The following is a 22906-nucleotide window of genomic DNA, read 5'->3' as shown; positions in this document are numbered from 1 at the left end:
AAGTGGGCGCTTATTGGTACTATACCCCGGCGCGCATCAAGGCATGGGATGTAGCAACGTCAGGCCTCTGCTGGCAGGGGTGTGGCCTTCCAGGTACTTTGTGGCATTGCCCGAAAGTTGGTGCGATATTGGAAAGTGGTTCTGGATGACCTGGATGATGCATTTCAGATTACATTTGCCCGGGTGCCTGAGCATGCGCTGTTGGGGATTCCTCACACTAAGTCCTTTCATTTGCGCTTGCTGAGGGGTAGACAGATTGCATTAGCTTTGCTTGTGGCGAGGCAGGTCCTTTTAGCGCAGTGGGGTTCCCCGGCCACAATTGACCCACGGGATTGGATACAAAGGCATTGGCACCTCTTAGCTATGGAGTGTCTCTCGCTGGGCATGGATGGAAAGGGCTCTGAGTATGCAAAACTATGGGGTCCGTTCCTACAGCTCCTTTCTAAAGACCTGAGGGAAGTGACATGTCCCAAATATTTACAAATTCTGAAACTCATTCCTTTAGAACCTAGGGGGGCTACGAATGCTGCCTGAATGGAGATATGAAGAGTCTGTGGGTCCTGGGGGATGGACGATGGAGTTAGAAGCTGATGCGGAGCGGGGTGGGGGGTTTGGGGGGTGGAGGGTGGAGGGTTGGGGTGTTTGTTTCTTTTGTTTGTTCTTCTAATAAAAGTGGTGGCTATGGAAATGGAGGGGCTCTTTCTCAAAGCTCAAATCTCTTACGCGGGGTCGCCCTCCGGGTTGTAGGCCCAGACTATGTGTCGTTGCCAAGAGATTGCGCATTGCCGGCAAGTTGATGTAGGCATCTGGGCTGTGTATTAAGTTGCTTCCCCACACAATAAAAATGATGGACTCTAAAAGGTGTGGGGTTTTAAAATACTGCTTAGATTGTAATAGGCTTCTGATGGTTTAGATCTTATTGGGCATGCACATTTTTTATATTTATGTTTCTTGCACGTTTGCAGCCCGAGGAATCCTGTGATAGGCGAAACATGGCTCCGGGTGTGTACTCTGAAGAACATGAATAAAAAACGAATATATACGAAAAGGATCTCTCACTCTTGTCTTCTTTGCTTCTTGTATTAATTTTCCTTGTATACACTTTGTATTGTTGCCTCTCATTTTTGTTTAGAAATAAATAATTTCCTTGGTGATTGAAGCAATGTTAGTGTTGTGGTCACAGACATACAGGGTGACATCTTCTACATACATGCATACCAGGACTCGCCTAGGTGTGAAGGCCAGCCCACAGTGGCACTGCGGCTACTTGGCTGCCAGGGGCTCCATCACAATGGCAAATAATATGGACAATAGTAGGCAAGCCCTTCCAGGTGCCCTGGGAATCTAGAAGGGGGGCGACCACACCATTGATTCGAAGAGGAGCAAGAAGCTGCATGTAAAGCGGTGCAGGAAACGATTACCAATTCGTGCCAGAAGTTGGAAGAGTTCAGCCATTCCAAGGAGTCAAATGCCTTAGTAGTGTCAAGCAAGACTACGGCAGTGCTCAGCTGGGGGTCAAAATGTGTGAAGAATTGTGAATAGGATGCGCAGCAGCCCGTCACACAAGACTGATTGGGCCAGACGATGTGCAGAATCAGTGGGAGGAAGCTATCAACTTAGCCAAGATCTTACTGTCCACGTTGATCATGATCAGTGGTCTGTAGGAATCGCAGTGACCTGGGAGTTTGTCAGGCTTTAGTATGATCAATGCCTTGCAGAGGGAAGACTACACTATACCATGCTGCAAGGACTCCTCATACATCGGCAGGAAATGTGGGGCTAGGATGGGCACATTCTTCAAAGAAGGAAATCGTCTGTCTCTCCAGACCAGGAGCCTAGTCTCTGGGCAGAACCCAAATTATTTGTATATCATCTTTAAAAGTAAAAAGTGAATCTAGATAGTGTCGATGTGCATTTTCAAGCCAAAGCAGTTTCATTGTGTCAAAGTAGAAAGTCAAATCAAGGTTGCATACAGGTCTATATAGAACATGGTCATTGTGTGTCAGATGACGTCTGGGATCGAGTTGACCATCTGCTGATCATCCAGGAGTTCCACAACGTGGTCGATGGCCCAGGGATTGAAAAAAAGGCCAGCTAGTCCTTGCAAGCTCTATCCCACCTCCACATAACGCCACGCAACCACTTCTCTACCAAGATAATGTATCTCCCTAAGTGGTATGGCATCATAGTCAGCGAGCTTGCTCTTGAAGGATGCTAATGTGGCAGAGTCTGCAGTATTGAAGAAATGTATTTCAAGTGAGTGCATTTACTTCTCTAAATGGGCAAATTGCCTGCGGAGCGGCCAAAGCACTCTGGCTTGTTTAGCAATGCAGGCTCCCTGAATGATCACTTGAAGGCTTCCCACAACGTGGAGGTGGAACTGACAGAGGAGGCATAATGTTCAAAGATTTCGAGTATGGCTGACCGGATTTCCATTACAAACACCTTGTACATGACAATATTTGAGTGAGGGAGTTTCTACAAGAATGCCCACATACCTAGGTCGGGGGAGCGAGTGAGACTTGTGAGAAAGTGCCATCTTTCTTACATTGGTATGCCCCCACTTTTTTCTGAAATGCTGATGTGCTTTGACTGAGTGTGCCCTGGGCTCCTGCCAACCAGGTACCCAGGGCCTGTGTTCCTTCCCTAAAACTGTGTTGAAACTAAAACCCAATTGGCATCTCGGGCCACCTGTCACCCCCTAGTAAATGGTACCCTAGGTACCCAGGGCATGGTGACCAGAGAAGACCCCTGAGGGCTGCAGCACTTATTGTGCTACCCTCAGGGGCCCTGTACCCTGACACCCACACACTGCCTTTGCAGGCGGAGTGTCTAAGTACAGGACTAAACAAAGAGTCGACATGGCACACATCCCTGTGTGTCATGCCCACAGAACCCACTGCCCTGGCATACTTCAGTCACCTCTCTAGCTGGGAGCCCTATCCCAGAAGTGTGGGCACAGGTGCATGAGCCCTGTGCCCCTACAGTACCTAGGGCCATTCCTGGGCACTGTAAGTGCAGTGATGCCATTAAGAGTATATGGTGATGGGAGGTTGTCATTAAGAACTCCACTGCACCATAATGGCTACACTGAAGACTGACAAGTTTGGTACCAAACTTCTCAGCACATTAAACCCGCACTGATGCCAGTGTGGGATTTAATGTAAAAATGCACCAGAGGGAATCTTAGAGATGCCCCCTGAAAACCTAACCTACAATCCACGTCTGGGCTGAGCGTCTGCAGAGGCTGCCACACAGCAGACATGTTGCTGGGCCCCTGGGTGGGGAGCGCCCCGCTCTCCTGGGCCTGCAACAATGCACATCCTGGGTGAGTTGCTAGGTCTCCTCCCCCAGGATAGGCAGGGGGAAGCTTCAAAGGCATGAGGCCACTGTGAGCTTCTCCAAACCATTTGCTGTACTCAGCAACTGGCCCCACCAGTTCTAACCCCTGCTCTGGCGGGAAGACTGGCAGGAAACCCTACGTCAGGAAGGGGGGCTGGGCCAGCCTGAGCCAACCCCACCCCTCAGGTGGGAGAGGCGAGGTGAAGCACAACCCCGGGCTCCGGCCATCTTGAAGATGGGGCGCCCTGCCCAATCACTAGGCTCCGCCCCCACCCCCCTTCCACAGGAGAGGAGCAGGCTAGGGTGTGTACCCACCCCAGGACAGGGACCTATTGGTCCCTGCCCTTGCCCTACCTGTAACACCCCTAAATTAAGTATTTAGGGGCACCTTGAACCTTCCTGGGAGAGTGGGAGGTGTGGCGCCGCGGCCAGGGCGACTGACGCTGGAATCTGGGGATCAGGGTTCGATCCCCGGCTCCGGCGGCAGGTTAGCCCAGCACCATGTGACTCTGGGCAATAGCTCGCTTAATCTTCCCGACGGCCCCAAGCGCCTAGAGACCCTTACGGGTGATTGTGCGCTTTACAAATGTGGATTATTCCTTCCTCAGATCCCGATACATAAAGAAGATCAAGAAGACCTGCCGTGCAGCTGCTAACAACAGGACGACAACAACCGACTTGGCCCCAGCCCTACTGGCCTGTCGATCCTGGAACTTGCTCCTGCCGAACCCCGGCGTCTCCTGTGGACAGCAACCTTGGGATACCGAGAGGACCTGCCTGCCTTGACCCTCGTAAAGACTGGGACTCCCATCAGCAGAGGCTCTGCTGCAACAACACCCCTGGTGCCAGCCAGGAAGCTCTGGACAAGCCCACTCTGCACCCGACCGAGCCCGGCCCGTGCCCGAGTGATCTAAGACCACGAGGACGTCCCCCGGCGACTGGGACCCAAAGTCCAGTGCCCAAAGACCCTCCTCGACGAACCAGCCGCCTACCTGTCGACTTCGAACCAGGGGCCCCTCCAACCGTGACCAGCTGAGGGTAAGCTTTCCCGACACCCAAAGACACCCCTGCACCCGGTGCCCTACAGCCCCCTGTGCCTTCCTTTGGGGTACCTACCTGTGCTCCAAGATCCCAACTTACCTCTCGAAGTGGTGGGCGCCCCTGAAAAGTCTCCGTCCCCGAGCCTGCAGCCTTTGTTCATTTGTTACCTTTCCCACTGAATAACATTGAGCGCCTGACGGCTCAAAAGCACCCTGCACGCAGCCGCCCGAGAGCCGCTAGCCGTGCCACCTTTGCCCTATCCTACTTCCCCATTTGCCCTGAGCAAGTGACCAGGAGCCCAGCTCCCACAGCCGCGTGGCCTTCTAGCCAGCCGACACCAACTGGAGGCCCCCTGCCACTTATTGGTTAACATTGGGCCTCACTACCTCTGCAGGGTGCCGCTGAGGGTGAACCAACTGTACCTACCTGATCCTGGGGGACCCCTGAGTCTATGCCCAGAACCTTAACTTCACCAGTCGACTACTCACCTGGAAACCGGTAACTCACTTACCTGCCATTGGATAACATTGTCTGGTTTGGCTCAAAACATCTTCTAAGTGTGAAGTTTTGGAAACTTAAAATATTCAACCGAATTACAAAGTACTCACCTGTGATCAGGAGAGAAGCCAGTACTGTACCTTGTAGCCCAGTACTGAACCGCAAAGTAATCCTCACCGGGTTTACAAGTAACCTGCATTTTCTCCATAGGAATCTATTGCCTGCTTTTCTATGAAATTTCTTCTATCTACTTTTGAAAACTTGCAATATTCTTTAAAAATCATACGAAATACTGAAACGTAATTACTTACCTGTTTTAAGTTGAGACCCCAGTGCTGGACCTAGGAGAACAGAACTGGATTACAAAAGTAGCGAGATCGTACTTTACCTGCAACATGAATTTTCTCCCATTGGATAACATTGCCAGATTTCTGTTTTAAAGTTTCTAAGTGTGAACTTTTAAAATAGCTTTATATTCCTGAAAAATCATTGCAATAACAAACGTTTTTACTAAATTGTTTTCTGCTTAGACCCCAGAACTGAATATAGGATCCAGTCCTGGAACTACCAAAGTAATTTACAAAGTAATCAACTGTGTTTATATAGAAAAACCCATTGAGCTCAAGGCTAAATTGTGTGTAGAATTGTGTTGCCCACTGCAACACCTGTACCGACTGCGTTTACAAAGTTTATTGCCTTTCTGCAAAGTACTCATCTGAGACTTCTCATATTAAGAACAGTATATTTTGATATCTGTTGGTTCTAAAAATAAAACAACTATATATTTGATATAAAAACAATTGACCTGGAGTTCAGTCTGAGTGTGTGAAACCCTTTGCTGACTGAGTGTGTACAACAGATGCTTTACACTGTCCTCTGGTACTGCCTTACTGCTCGATCAAGCTACCACTTTAGGGAGTAAGGTCACACCTGGCTTTAACCTCTGTTATACCTCTGGGTTTTGTGGATTCTATACACACTGAACCTTATTCTGGTCCAGTATATATAGAGCCACATTCTCACAAGACTCCAGTATAGCAGGTACATGGTCAGACAGTGTTCTAGGGAGTTGGGCACCATGTGTGGTCCAGGTGGCTGCATCTCTGGTGACCAACCAGTAGTCAAAACTAGACCAGGTGCTGTGGTTAGAAGTGATGCATATGGGAAGTGATGCATGTACCGTTGATGCTAGTACTGTGTTTGAATCGCCAAATATTGGTAAAGTCATGATCTGATATTAGCATGCGTAGTTGTGTGGTGGATCCCGGACGGTGCAGATGAGTATAACTGGATCGATTCACTCGGTCGTCCAATATCACATTGAAATCACCTCCCTAAAGTACAGATTCCCTGGCCCATGGTGGCCGTCAGGCACCAGACATAGGCAAATAAGTTGGGTGAATGCACATTCAGCCCATATACACAAATGAGAGCAATAGGCTGGCCCTGAAAATTCACAGCCAGGATAACCAACGTGCCCTATGAGAGGCATATCACCTGCCGCATACACCATGAGAGCCCTTTACAGATAACAATGGCCACTACCGGAGAGTAGTAGGAGTAGACCAAAGCATGGACCTCCGCAATCCAACCCGCATGCAGTCGGAGGCAACGAGCCTCAGTCAGGTGTAACTCCTGAAGAAAACATATGTCTATGTGATGCCTATTGAGACCCCGCACATTCCAGGTAAGGCACTTAATGGGAGGTCATGCCATGGTGTGAGGAATGCAATGTCCTTTACGTAGTACCAGAGTGACAAATGCTGACAGCAAAAACAGGACCAGTGACACAAATGAGGGAAAAGTAACAGAAAAAAAAGTAAGCATCCAAGATGACACCCACCCACCTCCTACTTCAACTCTCATAACCGGTTGAATACCCACCGACAGGAATAGAACATTCCAACTTGCAAAAAGGTTGATGGGAATCCTCACTGGTGGGCCCTAAAGGTGTCTGGCATTCACCGCAGCTATCAAGCGGCTTGGTTTCCAGGGAGGGAGGATGAGGAGGGCAGCAAAGAAGGATGAGGAGGGCAGCAAAGAAGGATGAGGCTGCCAGAGTAATGCAGTGATGGGTCCGTCAGGGTCCAGCTACATCAGTGGGCCCAAGCATCACTTTCACAAGCCGCACACCAGAGGAGCCCGGGGGAAGCACAGGTTCGCCTCCTCTAGTAATCTCATGTGCCGGATTTTGCAGGGAGTAGTTAGTCACGGTTACTGATGTGACCACCACAGGAACACATGAGAGATGTCACACGCAACACCACGTGTCAAGACTCACAAAAACTTCATAACGGGCCTAGGGTCAGTAAAGTGGTGCAGTTTGCCATTGAAGTTGAGGCAGAGCTTGACCAGTTAGAGCAAGGAGTAGGCAATGTCTGCTTTCTGTAGCAGCCTACTGAGTGGTGGGCACATTCCATTATAAACACAGATTGTCACCAGAGACCACAGCATGGTCTCTACATAGGTTTCCATCTTGTTCACAACAGTGTATTCGGGAGCCTCGGAGGCATATGATCGGGGCTTGCTCCCAGACTCCATGCGAGCCGCAACGGTAGTTATGCTCCCCAAACCGTGGAAGGATCCTCTTTTCCCAGGCTCCTATAGACCCATATCCATGTTAAATGTGGATTTAAAAATAATCAGTCAGGTCCTCGCCTCAAGACTCCTTCCGTATCTTCGACGCCTGGTCAATGATGACCAATCGGGATTTATCCCGGGCCGAAACACCTTGCGGAATATACGCCGCCTGGCCCATGTTATGCAGACCTTAGCGGGTCGGGCTGGACAGAACACGCTGGTTTTCCTAGACATCGATCAAGCATTCGATTAGTTCCGCTGGCCCTATTTATGGAAGGTACTTTTAAGACTAGGACTGGGGGAAGAATTCGTACGATGGGCCAATCAGCCAAAAAATACACAATTGCCAAAGGGGCTGAACCAGCAGCCAACAGGAGAGAGGGGCCAACCTAGGGACCCCGAAGGCACATCAAACCACACAGAACATACAGACGGGCCACTCAAAACACCAGATTCCCGGAAGAAGGTGGGATAATGCCTCCCACCAAGCCCCGGAGGATCAACAAGACAAGCTTACAGAGGGGGAGGAGGATGGAGCCCCGCAAGGAGACGAATGGCGGAGTACGCGTGGGTGTTAAACAAAAGAACCCCATCAAAGGGCAGGTCAACCAGAAGCTCCCTAATATTCTCGGGAAAAACACCATCCCGCAACCAAGCATGGCGACGGAGAGCCACAGAACTGGCCATAGCACGGCCGACAGCACCAGCAACATCCAAGGCCGCATGGAGAATAAACGCGGCCAACTCCCGACCATCCAAAACATGGTGCCGTAGATCAGCGCGGGCACCATTGAGGGAGACGTGACACAGAAGGTACTCCACAGAATCCCACAAGCTGGAGGTAGCCCTGGCCAACACACAGTGTGCTGAGCGCTTGAAAAGCAGCACTGGAGGAAGCCATAAATCCAACCACCGGGCCTCCCGTGACAGAGGAGACAACACCACAGGCAAGGACAGAAAAGCAGTCTGCAGAAGAGGTCCCCGAGAAGAAGGGTGGAATGAAAAGCACTGGATCACCCGTGGCAGGGCGCTCCCAAGCCCCCAGAAGAGAGTTGTGGAGCGAAGCTTTGAATGGAAGAAGCAGCTCTCGTCTACCAGAGCCCTGGTGGAGAATTTCCAACAGATGATCCGTAGTGAATGGGGTGACGGGGTCACCCATTCGCAAAATGCCAGCGGCCGTGGAAATAGCCCGAACAAAGGCAACACTGGCCTCTGTAGGGCGCCGCGGGGGAAAAATAAAGTCCTCCGTGGGTGACGGCTGTAAACAGCCGTCCGTCCCTAAGTCCAGCTGGAGGAATAAACGGGCAGCCCCTGAATAGTGGGGGAATCCACGGAGGAGTGTGGAACCTGAGGGCCCCCCGGGGAAGGCGGAGAAGCCGATGGAGCAACCAACGACGAGCTGCGGAAGAGAGGGTTGAGGCCGTGGGGATGGCGAGGAGCCCTCCCTAGAAGACGCCGGTGAAAAACGCGGCGTCCCGTATCCAGAGAAGAAGAGACCAGGAGCTGACAAATCTCCGGAGAGGAAGGAACCTCTGGAGAAGAGTCGAGGACCCGACGCCGGCACGGCACCGTGGAGTCCGCCACAGACAGCGACGCAAGGCCAATTTGAGCACGAGTGGACAGACTGCGCCGAGTCTACCTCCACCACCAGGTGCTCCCTAGGAGAATGGGGCGGGGTCGGAGCCGGTTCGGCTAAGGAACGGCACCAAAAAGGCGCTGGCTTGACCTCACACAAGGCAGCCGCCTGCGTAGAGGACCGAGAAGGACTCGGGAAAGCACCCCAGGCCCCGGCCTCCACCAACGGCACCGCCAGGACCAGGGAGGAAAGCCTTCGGTGCCAAAAAGGCACCGGATCGGCCTCAGGCGAGGCAGCCGCCTGTTCAGAGGACCGAGGAGGACTCTGGGACGAGCCCAGAGTCCCGGCAATCTCTGGCGATGCCACAGGGAGTGCCGTAGGGATTTGCAGCGAGGCAGGGATGCCTTGGGTCAAAGAGGGGAGCCTCGCAGGACCGCACCTCGACGACACCACCATCCTACAACCTGAAGCCGTACCCGTCAGAGCCGGGGTCGAAGCCGCCGGCGACTCTGCAGAAGGCCCCGCACGAGGCAAGGGATCCACAGACATCTCAGGAGGTGGAGGAGGGGCCAAAGAAGCCTATAGAGCCGCAGCGTAGGCTTTCCTTTGGGCCCTAGTCGCCCCGAAGCCAGGAAACAGCAGGTAGGGTGGCGACAGGAAAGGGCGCACGTCCCGAGGGGAACCCATGCTCTCTTCCGAATGAGGACAATGCCTCGGAGACAAGCTCCAGGACCAGCTGACGAGCGATGCCCTTGGGGCTATGGCGAAGGACGATGCCACAGTCTGAATCGGCGGCTCCTGAGGTAGGGGACGGACGCTGGGATGACACCGACATGGACAAGCGGGCCGACAGCAATTTCATCCGGCGCTCCCACCGGGACTTCGGTTTGAGGTGCTGACAAGCGTCGCAGTCCGTAGAGTCATGGTGCTCGCCCAAACACCACCACGGTCCGTCGCTGACATCCGACGTGCACAAGAAGTACACGTCTTTAAGCCCGAAAGCATTCACACACTGTTCCTCAACGCAAAGCGTGAAAAGAAGGCCTGAAAACCAGGCCAGGATACAATCCGGATCTGCGTTGCACGCAGAAAAGGGAAAGAACTGGCGTTGGCACGCCGGGGTGGGGCTTATGTGACCTTGCTGACGTCACGCCTGCGGACCTCAGGGCGGAGTTGTGCGGTACCGCCTCCCCGGCGCGCAGAAATGCTGTAGCAAAGAAAGTTTTCCGGATCCAGTCTCACGCCTGGGGATAATTCGACATTAAGGAATCTGCGGCTAGTAGTCTCTTATCAGATTTGTGTTTACTGGCATTGTGACTGAATAGGACTGACAAAACCACAGAGGGGTTAAACATGTTAACAAGTAATTAGGGTGCAACAATAAGTTACTGTTTCCTTCAACACTCACATAATTTGTAATTTTACACATACTATAGGCATCACAATAAAGGGATACTTTGATGACCTTTAGGTATTTGTATTTGCACTATAGTAGACTTTGTTAGAATAAATATCAAAAGTGCTCCCTATATTATGTTACAGCCCATCACAGTTTCTAGGGACCAGAATAAGACCCAATGATGAAGGAATAGGGTGTCTCAGGGTCTAAAGAAAATAACACAGGGTCTCTAGCAAAAGGATAACTGATTGAGTAGAAATGGTTGTAAGATACCTTACACTGGCAGTTTCAAATAGTGTCCTATACCACAATAAAAATCTCTCACCCCTTCCATAGTTTTTTTTTATTTTTGATATACTGGCCTGCTTAGCTGAATGCTAATCACCCATGATGTTCACATTATCCTCTCACATATTTATGTCTAGATCAGGAACCTTACCCTATATTATGCCCTTCATCTTTAGTAATAGAGTCCGTATGAAAGGAATGCTGCTCGCCAGGGTACTCTTTATCCTTTGAAACATTAATAGCGTAATAGCTCCTTTATCGATAGAATTCATTGTGTAAGTTGATGAAATTGTCAACTTCATTGTTTCCTTTGCCTGTGCTATTTCCCCCCTTGCCTAAAGTTCATCAAAAGCAGATAGTGTGTATGTGTAGTCTCTCAATAGAATTAATCTTGTTTTAGAAAAAGGCCATGGATCAAGTGACTGAATGAAGAGTATGTGAAGGATTTGGTTGAAGGTCAGTTGGCAAATTGGTTACAATCCGAACAGTTCATAATAATCAAGATTGGGGTGTCTCATCAGCAGTCCCCGTTTTAGCAGGTTCTGGAAGCAGTTCAAATTCAAGGACATCAGAATTACTACTTACACCACCCAATGGCTCTACTTCTGAATTTTGATTATAATGTCACACTCAATTCAAAAAGTGCTTTAATTGCCAAAGAAAACCGTTTGCTTTTCAGCACTGGTCATCATGCTCTGATAAAAAAAGCACTTACTGCATTTCTTGGTGAAGAGCTGGTAGATCGCATAGAAATTACATCTGCATGGATTGATTTCTCAGTATCTCTAATGTCGCATTTTGCACTAAAACATTTTACTAACAAACAAATCAAAAATCATTACTGCAATATTTCTTTTCCAAGTGACAGTTATACCTGAGAAAATAGCCAGTGTTAACTCCGGGTAGGTTCTAGCCAATTCCTCTGAGAGCTGGTAATATGACACTGAATAGAGGTGAGGCAAAGGTGATGGGTGACTTAATATGCCATCTGCTCTCTGAACCTCTAATTTGTGAGCATACCGAAACATCTTAGGTTCCAGGATCTGCAAAAATAAAAGTTACAACCTTAAGCGACTGTGCTAGACCATTATAAATGACAAGTACAAAAAGTAGGATTGTATATAATATTACCTAATCCTCAAGCTCTTACAAATACATACTCCTATTTTGAAGAAACCGTTTATGATCTCTGTCTGGTACAGATAAAAGAATTGGTCTTTAAATGAGAAACCATTCAGGTATGTTAAGTTTCATTCACAATGGTCCCTCCCCTGTGGTTATGTGATGTGTAGTTTCCCAACAGAACTGTCTGCTCCCATTGCTATATTTTCCTCTGCTCCTTGAATTACCCATTTCACACATACCTTCAATGATCAGTTTAGAGAACATTAGTTAGTAAACACAATATTTATGGCAGAAATGGTCTCATTTTAGGTGTTTCTGGCTATAGTGTTCTCTGAATCGCAGCAGTACAGTACATTTGCCTTTTTTCATCACAACTGTAAATCCACCTAATCATACATTTATTTAATATTTTTGTTCAGTATTGCTAAAATAGAGTCTCTTGAAAAATACTTTCAAAATATGTCCCTGTAACCGGAGAAATAAAACAAAAGTTTTGTCTCTCCCATCTGTTCAATCTCATTAGCATAATGTTCTTCAGCACATTATTACATATACTCCACTTATGAAAATTGAGATTTTATTAATTTTCATTTATCGCCACTTCCCAAGATGATTCTGGGTGCTGAACCCTTTAGTTCTTGGCACAAATGCTACTAATGGAGATTTTAGGCTGATTAAAAAGAGAAGGGTACTGGTGGCGAACACATTCAGTATTTGGTCTAGAGAGTAGTAAAGGTAAAAAAAAACATATTTTTCTGAAAAGCTTATAATTGTATAGCAGACATCTTAAAAATAAAACTAATTAGACCACTTAGAATATTACAGTATCAGATCAGTAATGTTCCCAAAATTTGCAGTTCTTTACCACGGTTATTTTCGTACAGGAGCAAGAATGACTACTGCAGGCAACTCACATCATGAAATGTCTTTAAAGACAAAGATGATAAATAAGGTGAGTAGAGGCAGAAAGGGGTACAGCAATGAATTGAGTGAACGCCCACCCCCCCAAAAAGGATGTTTGTGTTTAGTATTTTGGGAATCTAACAAGAGGGATGAAAAAAAACATCTCAAAGTAACCAATGCCTGTTGATTGCAGCAAAAAAGTGGGATCTGTAGGTAGTAGAGAAACAAGTGTTCGCAAACCCAAGATGTATTATCTTTGCGACCACTTGCTTTGCCAATGTCTTTTGCCAATGCAGTGCAGCATTGGCAAGATAGTGTGCAGAAAGGTCAAAAGTTAATAAATAAGAAAAACTAAATGAGCCTGACTGCCACATAATTTTCTAGGTGCGTGCATGTGTCACCATGCATGCACGCCTAAGAAATGATGAGGGTGACATTGTTTTACATTTATTTACCGATCAGAGATGGAACTGTAAATACATTAAAAAAAATATGAAATTGAAGCGGCGCAATAGAACAAGTTACTTACCTTCGGTAACGTCTTCTGTGTTAGAGAAATTATCTAACTGCAGATACCTCACCATAGAATATTCCCCCAACGTCACAATGAATCTGGAGACTCTTGAGCAGTACCTCTATGTGCCAGAAGGTGGCACAGATTAGATCTGCTTCAGAAGTGGCATGTGAGGTTCCTATATTGGAGCCACCCCAGGCGCCTGATCGGTTTCTTTCGAAACTATAGCAATGCCAAAAACTCAGAGCCACAACTGAAGATGTATGGCCAGTGTGCAGAACCTAACAGGAGTGTCATGGTGAAGTGCCTATTCTGCAGAGTCGGGAGGGTAGGGTGAGGAATCTATGGTTAGATGGAGTCTCTACCAGAAAATGGCACTATCAAAGTTGAGTAACTTTGTCTCCTGATAGCGACTTCTAACAGCAGATTCCTCACCTTAGAATAGATACCCAAGCAATACTTTTCCAGGAGGAAGGTCTGCGAACTGGCTCAAACCAGGAAATCCTGGAGGAATGTATGGGCAAAATGCCTTTCCCAATGGACCAGACTGTTCAAGCAGTAGTGCTTTGTGAACATGAGGGTCATCCATGAGGAAGCTTGACAGATGTCCAGGACAGTTAGTCTGCATGCTATCACAGTAGTGGAGGCCTTGACCGTAGAAGAATGAGCCCACAAACAACCAGGAGGCTGCTCTTAGTCAAAGCATAGCAAATATTTATGTAAAGGCCTTTTTCGCTCCTGTGAATCAGATAATGAGCTAATCGTCCAACTGATGGTCTTTAGTATGAACGGTGTGAAAAAAACAAAACTTGTTTCGGATACAGACAGGGGAGCCTTTCCTTGCCCTTAGAAGGATGGGGTGGAGCAAAAAATGGCAGCAATGCGATTGTTTTACCTACGTGGAACCGATCTTTGGAAGGAAGGAACAAGAGTCCAAAGAACCAGTTTTTTTTGGGTAGCAGCTGGTGTATAGAGGATGAACTGAAAGATCTTGAAGATCTCTAACCCTGCTGGCTGAAGTAATGGCTACCAATAAGACCTTTTTAAGGGTCAGCAGTATTAGAGTACAGTTATGTGTGGGCTCAAATGGTGAACCCATAAGAAATGTCAAGACCTAACTGGGTGGGGGAGAACAAATGTTGCAAACCATTAAAGACACACATCTCTACGAGTGACTTAAATAGTGAGGGCTTATCCGGCAAACGCAAAGAAGCATGAGATGGCAGAAAGATATCCCCAAAGAGTGCCCAAGGCATTGTGTGGCTAATGATAGCACAAGCAGTAACACTGACAAGGAGGCAGAAAGTAGGCCAACTTCACGGGAGGAGCATCAAGCCGCAAAAATGTCCCAATGGCAGGGCCATACAGTCAATGTTAAGGAATACCTGACGGTCAAGATGACATCACAAATCTTGGGAGGAAGACCAAAGCAATTCAACTGCCACCGCTCAATCTAAATGCATCAGGGTGTAGTGTGTGCAGATTCGGGGGCAGGTTTCTGCCCAGCTGCTGCTGGTCTTCCCGAAGGGGCAATGTGACAGAGAACAGGTGCTCATGCTCAGGAGTTAGGGATACAAAACTCAGCTTGCCTACTCCAGAGCCACTATGAAGACTTAAGCCCGGTCAGTCCTGATCTTCTTGAAAACTCAGGGCTGGAAGGGTATCAATGAAAAGGCATACAGGAGCCAAGTGTTCCAGTCTAAATGGAACGCATGTCAGAGCGAGTGGCTCTTTGACCGTCGTGAGACAGGTTAGTTTTACCCTACTGATGATGTGTTGTTGCAATAGTAATCCTGCTCTTTGGACACCACAATGCACAGAATTGCTGATATTGCATGTTCTCAGCAGTGTCGAATAGATCAGGACAAGTTTGCCCCCATTTGTGGATCAGACCTTGCACCACCTCTAATGGAGATGCTATTCGTGATCTGCAAGGTATCAGTGCCTGAGTTAGTCTGGCCTGGTGTTCACAGATTCAGTCAGGTGTTGCACGACCAGGAAGATGTCCTGGTGCTCCAGCGAAGTCCAGAGGGGCAGAGCCCCCCTGGCACAGGTTTGATAATCCCACCGCCTGTTTGTTGCAATACCACATGGCTATAGTGTTTTCCGTAAACCCCTGAACCAGCTCTTTCTTGATGGTTTAATGGAAGCTTTCAATACTAAGCCACATTGTCAGAAGGTTGATGTGGAGCTGGGATTCAGTCGCAGAACAGAGTCTTCCATCTCAATATTGCCAGCTTTGCCAATGGACCACTCACGATTTATCAGCCACCATTGCAGATCTTTTAAAGATTCCACCAAAAATCTAGACTAGGTCAGAGACATTGGTGTTATGCCCAATGAGACTTCAGGTCCCACTGCAGAGCCCGCATATGCCATCAAGCGTGCTTCACCAATAGGATGCAGGAGGCCATCAGACCCTACAGAGTCAGTCCTCATTTCCATCAACACTTAAGGGATCTCTGCTCACACAATCAAGAGAATCTCAAACATCTGCTAGCACGCTGAATTCATATGCTTTTTCATTTCACATCCAGAACTATCTCCAATAACTCCTGGCATACAGCTCAACTTTTCAGAAGCTATGTGTGAAATTGTAGTCTGATGAGGTCAGAGTACAAATGATGGCCTCTAAACAAATGAGGCCCCTCTGAACCAGCCGACACAGGCAAATTCAGAAGTGTCAGTAGTCAGAATGACCTCCAAGACAGGATCTGTTAGTTCGGGTCCCTTAGTGGACCTATATCACCCCAGAGAACAATATCTAGGATACTCAGAGCAAAACATTTGTCAATCTTCTTTACAGTTAGCTGCAAAGCGATATATCTATAAATACCCACTTCTTGAAATGATCTGAGAACACACTCAGAAAACTGCTTTACTTGTGCCAAGAAATATAAAGACTACTGAGAGCATCCTATTGAGCAAAGTCCTCTTCTGCCAAAAGTTGCCAATTTGACGACTCAAAGTTTCAACAAAATAATGTGGCAGAGTTCTCCAAGATCACTATAGCAACCTAATTGGCAATCCGGTCTAAGTAAAGAAAGTAAGACTCCATTAAACATATCAAGCCCACAAACTGCATAGCCAGAGTTGTCTTATTCAGTAGAAACTGCTTTGTATTTTAGAATCGCTCTGGCAACCTTACAATTATTTTTTAAAACAAATGTTCATAGTAGTTGCAATAAAACAAAAATATTTCCCTTCAGCAATGCCTTCCAAGTGGCTATCCCATCTTCTTGTATCTACCACATCACCCCAGGCATTAAGACCGCAAGAATGACATCCTTAACCTCAGGTGGTAGATCAAACGCAATCAATTGATGCCGCTTAATCTCCACGCGTGGAGGAGTAGATTGCACAGGTTCTGGGGCAGAACTCGGTCCTACTCCTGCGACAGCAAATGCTCGCAAATCGGTAGCTTGACCAGAAGTGGCATAAGAGGCAAGGGCTGAAAGGTATACAGCGGTCCTGGGCATCCCTCTAACTTGAATATATCACATAGAGAGAGCTGTGCCACCGTGAAATGCAATCAACATTTGTGATCCACCATCGACGGGTGAGCACGTCCACCCAAGTATTTAAACATCCAATCAGGTGGTCCAGGATTTAGGAGATGCCCTGACACTACAGCATACTTCAGAAGCATAACAACTCTTGGCACAGATCCAGGACTTCACTCCACTCTGCTTGCTGTAATACCACATGGCGGTGGTGTTGTCCATGAGAACCTCATCCAGCCTCCCCTTAACAGACAGCATGGAGGAAAAGTGGACAGCAGGATGCATGATGCCAGCAGGTCAAGAAGCCTCAGAGCTCCTCTCACCGAGAACCAAGACTTATGGCTAAAACATAAGATCATAGCCCACATGTCTTGGACTACTTGTGATGGAGGAAAGGCTATAAGACAGAGCCTCTAAAGGAGTCGGGTCATTCTGCATTGTCAGAATAGTCAACGACTGACAGTGGTAAGCTTACCTTCAACAGCCAGTCGCTGACATAGGTGAAAAGTGGTATCCTAACCTTGGAAACCGGAAGGCGACCACCCTCATCACTATCATGAACACCCAAGGGGCACTGATATAGTTGAATGGGAGCAAAGAAAACCAAAAATGCTTCTGAGTGACCTTGAAGAGTCAAGAGCAGGTAATTTTTGTGCAGGACAGGCACCAAGATGTGTTTGTGCTGCAGGGCCAAGGTAACCATCAATTTACCCCAGCTCCAGAACATACAGAATTTGGGCCAGTGTGAGCAATCAAAATGTGTCCTTCCATAGGAAAGCTTTCACAAGGCAAAAATTTAAAGTAGGATGCAGTGGTGGCTGGCACAGATCGGGTTGGCAGGGCGAGCGTGGGGACGGGGGGTGGTGGGGTGGTAGGGGATTGTGGAAAAAAAAAAACACTTACCTCTTTGGTCGGCCGAGTCTTTCCTCTGCTTCCCTTACGACGATTCCCGGAACAGAAGCAGGAAGCACACAGGATCCCCATAGCCAATACCGATGATGCTGGCACTATGACAGCATCTTGATTGGTCCAAGCGCTGTGGTTCAGCGCACAGACGGGGACTATGAGCCTGTGCATGTTCTCCACGAAGTCTGTAATACAGCCTGGGGAAGAACATGCAAAGTGTGCATGACTGTTTGGCCAAACCGGCATGCGTACTTAGAAAGTGCCCCAACGACTTGTCCTATTATCATTTTATTTTTCCTTTTTTGCATTGCTTAAAGCATTGGGGCGACGCTCCTCCACCTTTACGGAGGAGCTACCTCTGATAGGATAAAAGCCTTCAAGCTTCTTCAAATGATGAAATAACAAAAGCAGTTATCCATCTCTTCTCCTGAAGTTGGCACCTTTTCGATGGCTCCTTTTTTTCAGTGTAAGTGCTCCCCTGAAAGCTACTATGTTGTGAAGGAAGCTGTGTTGGGTCAAAAAGAAAGAGTAGGGCAAAACCCTGCTGGATGATCACGAGGTCCCATCTATCAGATGTGATGGACTACCACTATAGGAGAAAATGTCTGAACCTGCTGGTCAACGGGTGGTGCCAAAGGCAAACTTAAGAGATTTGGGTGGACAACGCAGTGGTGTGGTACTGAGAAGAAAGCTGTCCCTGGTGACGAGTGCAATGTCTGCATGATTTCCAGCCATAAAAAGACTAGGGTAGCTGTTGCGGTGTTTGCAGGGCATGGCAATATCTAAGCACCAAGCCTCTGGAGTAGCCTCAGAAGGGTCGCAATTAATGCGGAAATTGTTGAGCCGGCGTAGAAAGGGTCAAGGTAAGTGCTGTCGCTCTGCTAACTTAAAGCACCCAAGGGCTGAATAAGCCTTTTCACCAACAAGATTGGACCCACCAAAAGGCATATCCTGAAGGGAAGCCTGTATGTCTGCAAACAGTCAGTAGATCATAGCCACACAGCGCCAGAGCACTAAGCAAGTGCCCACTGCTCAGTTCAAACAGCCAGTAGTATTCAGGCGAACTTGGATTACAAATTTGACTCATTCTTGTCGTTCAGATTGGTTTGGGCGAAAAAAGAAACTCCGCCAGAACAGCCAGCAAAATCCCACTGGGTGTGCATATAATGGCCTAAAAGGCAGACTGCATTAACTAACCTCAAGGCCATAGTGGCGGAAGGGAGCATTCGCTTCCCAAACACCTCAATCCTTTTTGTTTTGTTCTTTAAAAGTACTTTATTGTATTTCATAAGCATTGCATTTCAGCATAGAATACATCTTGCATTTCGTTGAGTCAAGAACAGATGTCTATGTTACAATGACACTGATGAATCTAGTACATCATGTATATTCACAACACTATAATTGACCTTCAGTATGGGAAAGAAGAGGCAATAAGCAGATAACACTGCCCTATACAACCTCCCTCCTATCCAAATCCCTCCATCAAGTCAGTCTAGCCGCCAACATGCAAATGACCACCACAGACCTTTCTGCGGAACCCCACCAAGAAACTTCTTTGTGCCAGCTCAGTACAGTACGCAGCAACAGGGATTTCCAACAAAGCGTTATTTGCCACTTGACCAGGAGGAGTGCTAAGTCAACAAAACGAAATCTGCCGTAGAAAGTTTGGATCTGGGATATAAATCCAAATTGCAATTTTCCACCGTGTCAGAGTGTGTGTTTTCCATGAAGGTTCTAAGGGAGTCGTAGGACACCCTCCCTGTAAGATGACGGAGTGGGGCAGAGTCTGTTAAATATGATCTGTGTAATAATGTGAACTGAATACACTTGAACCGTGTGTGTTGTGGGTTATAATGCTAGGATATTCCAGTTAGAACTGCCATTCCTCATTATGAAGTGGGCGATCTTGGTCTGCCTCCCAACAGTCTCGAAACGGTGTCAGAGCTACAAATAGATAGGAAGGTAGGCCTTTGTAACATAACCAAGTGCCTACCCATGCCAATGCCCTTTTCATAGGTTGCCTGAACCAGTGCGCGTGTGTGTGGCAGGTTCTGCCCCCATTGGTGACCAGTTCTGATGCACATGTAAGGAACAGGAACCGAGAAGTTCATGCAACTGCACAAAATCTAGGTGTGAACTCAATTGATCTTTCTCATAGAGGTCACCAACAGTGAAGGTATCTATTGCTTTCCAAGGTGCTAGTTTAGCGGCCATGGGAGCACCCACCGGGTCGGTATGCCACAAAGAAATGTCCGGGTGTAAAGAGTTGTGTGCGTAATACGAAGCGCAGAGCTTCCATACATTAGAACACAGCTTTCCAAACTGTTCATGTTGGTGACACACCTTTTTGTGAAAAAAATGTCAGGGACACGGTAAGGCGAGGAACGCGAGGAAGCGCAGCGAGCAAGCCCGAACCACCTATGGTCAGTTCAGACCCCGCACACACACCACCCCACACACACCACCCCACAGACACCACCCCACACCTCACACCCCCCCACCCCCCCACCCCCACACACACACCCTACACACACAACCCCACACACCTCACACACACCCCACCACACACCCCCCACACACACACACCACACACACCCCACACAACCCCCACACACACACACCCCACACAACCCCAACACACAACCCCACACCTCACACCCCCCACACACACCCACACACACACCCACATACCCCACATGCCCAACCCCGCCACACACACACCCACACCCACCCCCACACACACCCCCACCCCACACACCCCCACCCCCACCTCCACACACACACACACACACACACCCCCACCCAACACACCCCCACCTCAACACACACACCCACACACACACCCACACACACACCCACCCACACCCACACACCCACACACCCACCCCCACCCCCACCCACACACACTCCCCCCAAACACCCCCCACACACACACCCCCACACACACCCCCACACACACACCCCCACCCCCCCACACCCCCCCACCCCCCACCCCCCCACACACACACACACCCCAACCCCCACACACACACACCCCACCCCACACACACCCCCACACACACACCCGAACACCCCGAACACACCCCCACACACCCCCAACACACCCCCACACCCCCCCACACCCCCACCCCCAACACACACCCACCCCCACCCACACCCCCCCAAACACCCCCCACACACACACACCCCCACACCCCCCCCACACCCCCACCCCCCCACACACACACCCCCCCCACACACACACCCCCCCCACACACACACCCCCCACACACACACACACACCCACCCCCCCACACACACACACACACACCCCCACACACCAACACCCCGAACACACACCCACACACCCCCAACACACACCCACACACCCCCAACACACACCCACACACCCCCAACACACACCCACACCCCCAACACACACCCACACCCCCAACACACACCCACACCCCCAACACACACCCACACCCCCAACACACACCCACACCCCCAACACACACCCACACCCCCAACACACACCCACACAACCCCCCCACACACCCCCCCCACACACAACTCCACACACACACACAAATGCAGGTGTCTGTAACACAACTGGTGCTCATGTAAAGCACTCTGATACTTTTGGCTCTAGTATGCCAACAGCGCACAGGGCTTGTTAATGAGCCCCAGAGTTTATACAAAGAGAGAGAGAAAGAAATAACATCCATGTAGTCTGGCCCACACTGTTTGGCTACAACCCCACCGCCTCTAGTACTAGACGCACGCCGTATTACTCGTGGTTTGGTTACTTCTGATATGTATGGTAACTCTCGTTTACGCACACATTAGAATTCGTATCGGGGTGAATACTATAGCTTGCATACTTTTCTCCTAGTAAATTTTAGCAGGTCAAACCTGCATAAACGTATCAGGTGGAAATGTGAGGTAAATACCGATCCATGCAGAATTTAATGAGCTAAGCACCAAATTCCATGTCTGATTGCCTGTTTCCTTGACTAAAATACGGAATAGCAGGTATTTACCACGCTAAATACCTAACACCACTCCAATCCTGCCCACTTATAGACCGGTTCCAAGCCTCCGAATCGATTCTTCCCTCAGAGAATATAGGTAGCTGTGACTATGGAAAAGGGGAAAACAGCGTGGCATATATTTGCGCCTTTTCTGCCCACTGCCTCAACCATTCTGCCCAGCACCCCGCCTCTCCCCCCCATACCCCTGCCGTTACTCTGAATTCCACACGTGCCTGCAGCACGGCGCACTATAATAAGCCCTCCCGCTCATATCTGAGTCATGGCATGATGGAGTTATTTATCATCAGTGCTGGCACCTGGCCTGCCATCTGCCTGCCCCACCATCAAAGCGCAGTCTCTACTGCAAGCCTCAGCGGAGGTAAGGGGCGGGGAGGGAGGCGTACATGGGGTACTGACTGCCTCGGTCCTGCTGATCCCTATCACTCGGTCTCAGCTGCCGGACGGTCAGTGAAGGGTTGCAGTGCTCCTGGACACCGGGACCTGGGAACATGATCTCAGTTTTTGTAGCGCCACCTACTGTCCATGTGTGGGACCCATTCGCTGCCCTCTGATTTCAGTCTGGAGTCGCATAACGCATTCCCCTAATGTCGGCCCCTGACGTCATTGCATTACATCGCGCGACACACCTACGCATGGGGCGCGACACATTAACGTGTCACGCCACACAGTTTGGAAAGCTGTGCATTAGAACATTATGAAGACGTATAGGCAGTCTGGGAGAGGGTGTATTCTTTCAGGTAAAAGTAGTGTTTTAAGCTCCCAGTGCATAATTTAAAGGATGTGTAACTTATTACTTGTAAATGTAAGCCTGATAACCAACATGACAACCACTGCAGTTGGGTCACAAGGAAACAGGAACAACAATCGGGTGCGCACAGCCTGCCGTTCTCAGTTGACAGCTGTAACTTAAGGAGACTAATTTGGCGTCAGCCTGAGCCCCGTATGAAGTCAATCAGTAGAGAGTTCAAAATCGTAAAGACAGGCTGTGGAATAATTATGGGTGGATTTACAAAATAGTACAATAACTCGCACGTCAGATAAGTCTCTGAATATTTGAAGCATAGTAGAAATTGGTGGGAGGTTCATTCCCAGGTCTCTGGTGTACATAATCATGTCGTCCACGTATAATGAAACGGCGTGTGATTGGAGTCCGCATTAGATCTACCAGTCCACCGCCTCCTTCAAATCTTCTGC

At 48.7% G+C, this 22906-nt stretch overlaps 1 protein-coding gene across 11 annotated transcripts in view; it reads right to left on the bottom strand.

Moving 5' to 3' along the window:
* FRYL (FRY like transcription coactivator) overlaps nt 1–22906 on the bottom strand; it is a 2496013-nt gene that overhangs the window by 1252379 nt on the left and 1220728 nt on the right. For all 11 annotated transcript variants that reach the window (XR_013608325.1, XM_078678213.1, XM_078678216.1 and 8 more), the window contains one exon: nt 11599–11767. Coding sequence is in view for 10 of the 11 variants with exons in the window: in XM_078678213.1 (XP_078534339.1) it covers nt 11599–11767 (169 nt within the window). In the remaining variant the exon portion in view is untranslated. The remainder of the gene's footprint in view (nt 1–11598; nt 11768–22906) is intronic.

This window comes from Lissotriton helveticus, chromosome 2_2 (assembly GCF_964261635.1).
Source record: "Lissotriton helveticus chromosome 2_2, aLisHel1.1, whole genome shotgun sequence".
Classification (NCBI taxonomy): Eukaryota; Metazoa; Chordata; class Amphibia; order Caudata; family Salamandridae; genus Lissotriton; species Lissotriton helveticus.
Note: the sequence above shows the minus strand (reverse complement) of the source record. Positions and strands in the feature narration are given on the sequence as shown.